Genomic DNA, 8,653 nt, shown 5'->3' with positions numbered 1-8,653 from the left:
CACCAGGGTTTGTTTATGGCGGCAATAACTTCTTGTAAAGATGGTTGTGAATTTGTGGTAGGGCGGGCAATTTTTTAAAAAGTTACAGATACATCAGATTTCTTACAGCCACCACATCTTTATAAATGAGCATCAATTTTTAGAAAGCAGCAAAAAAATTATTCCCAAAACAAAATTGTGGTGATGGTCTCAGAAGCAACGCAGACAGAAAGTTGTCTTACAGTGACCCTTGGAGTAGATTATAATCATTTTTTTTTTCAAATTTCAGTGTCATATTTAAGTAGATACAATAGATCTAAATGGCTAGCAGAAGCACTGCTTTTGGTATGTTCTTTTTATTTGAAAATCCTATGTGCAAAATTTTACATAAAGGAAAATACAATAGAATTTTCCACACAAAGGAAGAGAGAGAGAAAAACTGTTACAGAACCAACCTCATATCTATGCCTGTGCCTTTCATCAACATATTTCACATTTCCATACCTGTTAATAAAACAATATATCAGGTCATTTTAAGGAATCAAAGTAAGATATTCCATATGAAAAATAAATAAAAATAAATAAATAAATAAAATAAAATCACAATGAAAGAAAAAGAGTTTGAAGATTCAAATTACTCACAGCTTAGCAGATTTACTATCTTTAGGCTGAAAGTAAGTCCTTCGAGAGCCAAGCCTCATTGTGCCCCCCATTTGTGTTCTGGAACCCTGCAAAGACAACTCATTTATGATTAAAAAAATTAAACAAGGAATATTGAGAAGGAATTAAAATAAAAAAAGGGAATTTAAATACATACCATAAAACTCTTATATATTTACATATTTAACACCCAATGTTTAATATTTACATATATCATATGTAACACTTTAGTGCCATAATCCCATCAGATACTATGCATGAAAAGGCGTACTTCACATTAAATAATTAATATTAGTGTTTGTGTGTGTGTGTGAATGAAAGTATTAAAGTTTTGGTGTTAAATATTTATTTACATAAGAATTGTGCAGTGTGTAAATCCATTGTAAAAGAACATACCTCAGGCATAAATATCACGCATGGGTTCTTCGTGTTAGTATCAAACTCTGTGCTATTGGCATCATGTAAATTCATGACATTGCGAGCGAATTCAATCACTGCAATTTGCATGCCAAGACATATTCCTAGAAATGGAATACTATTTTCTCGCGCATACTTTGCTGCAAGAATTTTCCCTTGGATGCCTCTATCACCAAAACCTCCAGGAATTAATATTCCATCAGTACCCTGCAAAATAAAATTTCAATATGAGCTAAAGCTATGGAATGTTGATTAAATAAAATTAACTGAAAGTGTAAATAAATTTAAAATAAAATTTACAGTTCATGTCAAGTTGTCAACCGTTATGCATGGACAACCATACTAGCTTACCTTCAGTAAATTCCAAGCTGCTTTATGAACATAAGGTGCCTGAAAAGAATTTCACCAACCCATTAGGACAAGTACAATACAGAGATACTAAAAACAAGGGCTACATAGCACAAAATTCTTATGTATTTAAAAATCTCAGAGCTAAACTTTCATATTTACACAAATGGCACTCAAATCTTTAATATCACATTAAAAATATCTCTATTACCCCTTTTTAAACGTAAATATATCTTTCATGCATAGGTTTAAGGCACTGAAGTGTTATGCATGTAAATATGAAATTTTAGGTGTCTTGTAAACAAGAATTGTGTGCTACATATGTAAATTTCCAACCAAAAAAAAAAAGTTTTGACAAACCTCTTCTGCAGTAGAGTCTTCAAGGTCCATGGAAGAAATCCAATCAATTACAAGTTTCCTGCAGCAGGCTACCGAAGCATGCAAAAGAGCCTACAAATTTAGCACATAAATGAATTAATGCTAGGCTAATTGTGATAAGATAGCTACAAAATAGATGAGAAGTCTAGAACATGAGTTAAGAATGTTGTAGCAACATAATAGAAGAAAAGTCTCGAAGATGAGTAAGGAATGTTGAGTTGAATTTTTTTTATATTATATTTATCCAATAGATAATATTTTTAAGATATTTATAATGAAATGATGTGATTCTCTTTCAATAATGGGAAGGGTTGAGATTCTCTATTGATGATTTATCAAACTACTTTTAATAATATTATGTATAATAAATCATTACATGAGAATAAAAGACATTCATTTTTCAAAGACCCCCTTTAGTTTCAGTCAATTTCTCAACAAAATAAGTCAAGGTGGAAAGCAACGAAAAGGGGGGAAAAGGCAATTTCTCAAATCAAGCTATTAATGGAAACATTTAATGGGTACATTTACAAATGAGATACAAGTCAGGCACATAAAAGCAGCAGGGAAGGAATAGTTTCGCTCTACACATATTTGCACAGATAAACGAGACTTTCAGTAGGAGGAAAAAAAAAATTCGAAAAAAAGGGGAATTTACATACATTCCTTCAATTCCTATGTATTTACGAATCTAACACCTAAACTTTAACTTTTACATTAATATCACCAAAATCTTTCATATCACATAAAAAATACCGCCATTTTAACTTTTCAAAGGTGAAATACACCTTATCGTGCATGGGTAAGGTGGCATGCATGTAAAAATTGAAGTTTAGGTGCTAGATCTACGTAAATACAAAGAAATTGAGTATTATGTATGTAAATCTTCCAAAAAAATAGGGGAAAGGAGTACCTTCACAACAGAGAGGTATGAGTCGGGAAGACTAGTATATTTTCCAACTATCGCAATCCTAACCTGAAAACATTTCGGCATCTCAAATTTAGAAGAAGAGAGAATACAAACTATCAAAGGTGTTTAAATATTTAAATAGCTAAACCCACTGGATCATGCAGAGTATCGCAGGTTTTAGCCATGGAAGTCCATTCTTCCAACACAGGTTCTCGGGTCATGCTGCAGAATAAAGACAAATTTTAAACCTTATTAACATCTTGTATTATCAATATAAGGGGCTATCTTGTAACAAATTTTGCCAGACAGCAAAAATGGCACTTTTAAATCCTAGATTCCACAAAAATCTTATTTCTTTTTAGTTTTCTTCTCAGTTCTGCCTTAAATTTTGGATTTACTAAATCCTATTGATAGGAGGATTTAGTAAATCCGGATTTACAAGTTTTACTAAAGCAGCTAAAACCATTACCAGACAGCCCCTGAGAATGTTAATGAAAAACCTAGATAGATTTATCAAAAGAGTTAAACAGACCCTTGGAGGTTCAAAGCTCTCAAGATGGCAATATGTGCCTTCTGGTCCTAAAAAAGGACAAAAATTAGAACACAAAATGAGGCAAACAAGCCGGAAATGTGAAGAAGAGAACTTCCAATTAAAAATCAGAGAGAATAACTACCCTTAGAAGCAAGGGAATATGCCAAATGTTTGGAACATCATACAGAGTAACAATATTTGACATCTGCAGCAGAATTTATATCAAAGCATAATTTCAGTCAAATATTTTCATGTATTTACCTAATTCTTATGTATTTACATCTATGATACTTAGACTTTCATATTTACCCACATAGAAACATAAAAAATAGCACTATTACCACTTTTAAAAAGGGAAATACACATTTTCATGTGTAACTTTAAAGCACCAGCACCAAAATATGCATGTAAATATGAAAGTTTATGTGAGAGATATGTAAATATATAAGAATTGTGTGGAGCGTATGTAAATTTCCCAAGCAGCATATATGACTTGAGAAATGGCAAGAGCCGCAAGAAAATTGCAAAACGGACCTGAACATGGCAAAATTGAGAAAGTTTTTCTTTTACATTTTCATCCAAACGCTGCACGAAAATTTGCAGTAAAGTTACGGCAAATCCAGAATTATTAAAACAATAAAGAATAGCCAAAGACTGCCGTTAGATATATAGACCAAGAGAAGTAATTAAGAGTTGAAGAAAGGAGAGACCGATGTGCTTCGGCAAGCGAGAATATTTGGAGTCAATCCATTGCCTCTTAAACCCCGAACGCTATGTTGTGTTGGTTTTGTTTTCTGCAATTCATAAGAAAACATTATAACAGATAGAATCTGAGTGCAGGTTTTATTTTTTACAATTAAGCAAAAAGGGATATTTATATACATACCTCCCAATTTCTATATTAACATATTTAACACCTCAAATTTACTTTCATAACACATCAAAAATCTCGCCTTCTTAAGGTTTAAAAAGTGAAATACACCTTTCGTGCATATTTAAGGTGGTATGTATGTATAAAATTGAACTTTAGCTGTTAGAAATGTAAATACAAAGGAATTGAGTGGTATGGATGTAAATCTTCCTAGAAAAAACTGTACCTGTTCACCTACAGCATTTAGAACTGGAACAAGACTGACATGAACAAGGCAGAAGTTACCAGGACCTGGAACAAATACATAAGAAAGATTTTTTTTTTTTCTTTAGTGAAACGAGGCTCATTTGTCTCCATAAAAACGAAACGTTGAAGACATTGAATTGTAGGAGAAAGAAAGCTTGGAAGGAAAAAATAATCATCTTCCATATAAGTATGTGAAGGAATTCTCTCACCTACGCGATAGGAGAACTGACTAAGAGCCTCAAAAAAGGGCATAGATTCAATATCTCCTGCATAAAGAATTTCAGAACTGCAAATTTTAAGTGGAATGGAGAAAGGACACCAACAGCTTATTTTAATATACTTGGGGAAATAACACCAAAAGCTTATCTTATTATACTTAGGGAAATTTACATAGGTAGAACACAATTCTTATGTATTTACATATTTCACACCCAAAATTTTATATTTACATGCATCACACTTTGGTTCTTTAAGCATATGCATTTACTTTTAAAAGTAGTGCTAATGCTATTTTTGATGTGATATCAAGGACTTAAGTGTTCTATGTGCAAATATGAAAGTTTAGGTATGAGATATGTAAACATACAAATTGAGTTTTTGTCAGCTTTTTTTTCTACGTCAATTTTAGTTGTGCTTTTTTGAACTAATAAGTTCAAAGAGCTTATAATAAGATAAGCTGTTGGAAAGAACACCAACAACTTATCTTACTAAGCACACAATTCTTATTTATTTATATATCTCGTAGCTAAACTATGATGTTTAGGTACATAGCACTTTGGCGCTTTAAACCTATGCATGAAAAAGTGAATTTAACTTTTAAAAAGTGGTAATTGTGCTGCTTTTGACGTGAAATTAAAGATTTGAGTTTTGTGTGTGTAAAAATGAAAGTTTAGGTGGGAGATTTGTAAATACAAAAGAATTGCATCCCATGTACGTAAATGCCCCTACACTTAAATATAAAATAAAACATTTTAAAATGTTTATTACCTATTGTTCCACCAAGTTCTATAACACAGACATCAGCAGGTCCTTCTTTTCCATCAACAGGAATCACTGCTACCCTTTCAATCCATTCTTGTATGGCATCTGTGATGTGTGGGATAACCTGAACAGTTTTCCCCAAATAATCCCCTTTTCTCTCCTCTTATTAAGGACAAACTGTCATTTTTTAAAAAAAAAAAATCTTTTAAGAAATAAAGAGTACCAAATTAAGAATACTAAAAACAAAAGAATTTGGATTACATAAAAAGTCCATTTTGGATGGCTTTTTCATAGTTTAGCTCTCTAGATAATTGCCACACTTTTGTTTGATTACATATTTCATGATTCTTTTAAAAAATTTATATTGCATGAAATAGCTTTTTACAATTAACTTCGCGACGCTATGATAATAAACTTTTTAAAAAAGGTAAGAAAAAAAAGTCCATAAATATAACAGGAGCTTTTAAAAATAACTTCAGCCGCCTCAAACAGACCCGAAATGATATATTCTTTTAAATTTCAATGAAGAAAATCGATACCTGGTAAATCTTTCCGGTTGTAATGTTGTTATCGCGAGTTAGTTTGATGTCAAGAAACCTCTCATAATTACCTAGATCCAAATCCACCTTCAAAACATTGAAAAAAAATGCACCATAAAAAAAAGAGAAAAAATAATGGAAGATTTACATACATGCCACTTAATTTCTATTTAATTACATATTGAACACCTGAACTTTAATATTTACATATATGCTACTTTACATATGCATTAAAAGGTGTGCTTCACTTTTAAAGTTAAAATATTGATATTTTTTATGTGATATACGAGATTTAGGTGGTATTGATGTAAATAAGCAAATTTTAGGTGTTATATATGTAAATGCCTAGGGTGGTAATATTTGCTTCCAAAGCAACAAATTAGACTTTCTAGAATTGGGATGGGGACACGGTATGGCGTTTGTTTTGAATTAAAAATCCATTAAAAACTCTTTAAAATCAATTAAATGCACCTAATGGTATGTTTCAAGAGATTTATGAGAATGATATCAACTTGAAATCATGCAGCAAATGGGCAAGGGCAGTGGAAGAAGACAATGATAAAGACAAATGAATAAAGAAAAGACATTTACATACATATCGCCCAATTCCTATGTATATACATATCTAACACTTAAACATTGCATTTTACATTCATACCACCCAATTTATTCATATCAGATAAAAATGCCACTATTTTGACTTTTAAAAAGTGAAACACACCTTTCCATGCATTAGTAAAGTGGCATATATATAAAAATTGGAGTGTATATGTAAGATATGTAAATGCATAGAAATTAAGTAGTATATATGTAAATACACGCAAAAAAATCATATAAAGTGAAAAAAAGGGATAAAAAAGATTAAAGCTCAAGTCTTAGTTTTTGCTTACCTCACCACCATCATCTAAAACAAAAACTTCTCCATGCTCCAAAGGAGACATCGTCCCCGCATCAGTATTAAGGTAAGGATCTGCGTGCAACCATGCAACAATGTAAGAACTCATGCCTTCTATTCATCCAAACAATAAATTAAATGAATGAAAAGGAATTTTTTTCTTTTTGTGATGGTAGATTAATGGGGCTTAGTGCTTGGACGCACGCATGAGATTTAAGGGTGCATTTGGGGTGGCAATACGGTGGCGGAGTAGTGTCACACCGCAGTTTTTTTTCTATTTAAAAAAAAACTATATTTTCTCTACTTTTTCAAAAAGCTATTTGTCACCACACCATACTGTGGTGGCTGCTAGAATGCTACGATTTGAATTTTTCAAAGTAAAAAATATATCTGCAGCTAATTTTTCAAAATAAAAAATATATCTGCAACTTTTTTAACAGAAGCTTTTCAAACAGCTGCAACTGCCCCCCAAATAGACACTTAAATTATATAAATTTCAAAAAAATGTAGATTTTTTAACCGATAGGTTGAAAGAAACAGGAAGTTGAAAAACAACAAAGAAAACCGATTCTAATTCTCAGAATTAAATTATTTCGAAGCCCCGCCAATGGCGGGGCCCTTTCGCCTAACATTATCCAACACAAGCACATGCCATCATCCGGCTACAGTGGTAAAGCAGCATTTGTTAGCAGCTTTATGCAATTTTATGTCTTCTAAAACTCCTTCTAATTCAAACAAACAAACAAAAAATAAGATGATACTCTCGGTTCCAATCCGATCAGAAAAGTTCAAAAGCTTATTAGTTCAAAAAAACGCAGCTAAAATTGGAATAAGAACTGGAAAAAACAAAAGAAAAAAAAGGCCGACAAACATTCAAAAACCTCCCAGAAAAGATGCTCACAATGCGCTATTCTAGTTCGGGATTGTAAACTAGGGTAAAAAAAAAGATATTATTAGGGTTCCAATGAATCTTGCAGCTCGGCACTCAAAAATTTCAAAAAAAAAGCTAAGAAAAAAGATTGGGAGATTTATATTCCCGCGCAGAAACACCTTTCTCTTACAAAGAGAAGATTAATAGAGGTCAATCAAAACAGATAGAGATCTCTAAGAAAATAGCCCGGCCACATACCAATCTTAATGGAGGTGACTCTAAGACCGCAAGCCTGAAGCAGAACCCCAATGCTGCTCGCCGTCACCCCCTTCCCCAACCCACTAACCACTCCCCCCGTTACCAAAACGTACTTCATCCCTCACCTACAGCTGCGGAAACGATTCGATTCCCTCTGAACGCCGCACTCTTCTAGTCGGATATGACCTGAGAAGAGAAGCTTGCAGAGATTAGAGGGCAAAAGCACAGATGAAGATGAAGATGAAGATGAAGAGTGAAGGAGAAGAACGGAATGAGCAGAATTTAGAGGAGTGAGAGGCCATTAAATACCCGAGCTCCATCATCTCCGGCTTGACTTCCATGCTCGCTCTCTCTCTCCCCCTCCCTCTTCCCCGCCTTCCTTCTGTATTATTATCGCTGGTCAATTAATTTATTTATTATTAATTACTGGAAAAAACGGTTGATGAAATGTTTTTTTTTTTGCCTGTTTTTTTGTTAATTTCCGGTATAATTGCATACAGATCATCTTAAATATTGATATTTACAAATAAGCCCCTAGATAATTTTCTGGAGCTGCCGAGTCTGCCGAATGAGAATTTGATGAAAATAAAACTGAAAAATATTTCTCGGAGTTTTACCATAAATTTTGTTATTTATATGAGAATTTGAAAAATGGGTGAAAGAAAGTGGCAAGTTTGTAAATACTAAGTTTTGAGTGGTCTCTATGTAATTGCCCCTTTAATTTTTCCTTCACATTACTTCTCACTTTTATATATATATATACATGGGTAG

At 32.7% G+C, this 8,653-nt stretch overlaps 2 protein-coding genes across 2 annotated transcripts in view; both read right to left on the bottom strand.

Annotated features, from left to right (window-relative positions):
- The window catches only part of LOC110018536 (CTP synthase 1-like), an 8,382-nt gene extending 2,907 nt beyond the window's left edge, over positions 1-5,475 (bottom strand). Inside the window, exons 1-14 of the mRNA XM_020715913.1 lie at positions 5,326-5,475; positions 4,548-4,604; positions 4,319-4,383; positions 3,932-4,015; positions 3,756-3,806; positions 3,364-3,426; positions 3,222-3,268; positions 2,842-2,911; positions 2,693-2,755; positions 1,765-1,854; positions 1,408-1,446; positions 1,036-1,263; positions 622-707; positions 435-483 (exon numbers count right to left, since the gene is read on the bottom strand). Of these exons, the coding sequence (XP_020571572.1) occupies positions 435-483; positions 622-707; positions 1,036-1,263; positions 1,408-1,446; positions 1,765-1,854; positions 2,693-2,755; positions 2,842-2,911; positions 3,222-3,268; positions 3,364-3,426; positions 3,756-3,806; positions 3,932-4,015; positions 4,319-4,383; positions 4,548-4,590 (978 nt within the window). The 5' untranslated portion in view covers positions 4,591-4,604; positions 5,326-5,475. The remainder of the gene's footprint in view (positions 1-434; positions 484-621; positions 708-1,035; positions 1,264-1,407; positions 1,447-1,764; positions 1,855-2,692; positions 2,756-2,841; positions 2,912-3,221; positions 3,269-3,363; positions 3,427-3,755; positions 3,807-3,931; positions 4,016-4,318; positions 4,384-4,547; positions 4,605-5,325) is intronic.
- Positions 5,476-5,868: 393 nt separating this feature from the next.
- Positions 5,869-8,171, bottom strand: LOC110018624 (CTP synthase 1-like). The gene is made up of 3 exons (XM_020716021.1): positions 7,883-8,171; positions 6,749-6,828; positions 5,869-5,929 (listed from the first exon to the last, which is right to left on the bottom strand). Exons 1-3 carry the CDS (start codon positions 7,998-8,000, stop codon positions 5,897-5,899), a joined length of 231 nt encoding a protein of 76 aa, XP_020571680.1. The 5' UTR covers positions 8,001-8,171; the 3' UTR covers positions 5,869-5,896.
- Positions 8,172-8,653: the final 482 nt, after the last annotated feature.

The sequence above is a fragment of the Phalaenopsis equestris genome, unplaced genomic scaffold (assembly GCF_001263595.1).
Source record: "Phalaenopsis equestris unplaced genomic scaffold, ASM126359v1 Scaffold000001, whole genome shotgun sequence".
Classification (NCBI taxonomy): Eukaryota; Viridiplantae; Streptophyta; class Magnoliopsida; order Asparagales; family Orchidaceae; genus Phalaenopsis; species Phalaenopsis equestris.
The sequence above is the reverse complement of the archived record's forward strand: the minus strand, read 5'-3'. Positions and strand labels throughout refer to the sequence as shown.

Coding starts and splice junctions, on each gene's coding strand:
- LOC110018624 (XM_020716021.1), bottom strand. CDS start 8,000: ATGAAGTACGTTTTGGTAACGGGGGGAGTGGTTAGTGGGTTGGGGAAG. Junction 6,829..7,882: donor AGTCACCTCCATTAAGATTG/GTATGTGGCCGG, acceptor GGTTGCACGCAG/ATCCTTACCTTAATACTGAT. Junction 5,930..6,748: donor TTTTAGATGATGGTGGTGAG/GTAAGCAAAAAC, acceptor ATTTGGATCTAG/GTAATTATGAGAGGTTTCTT.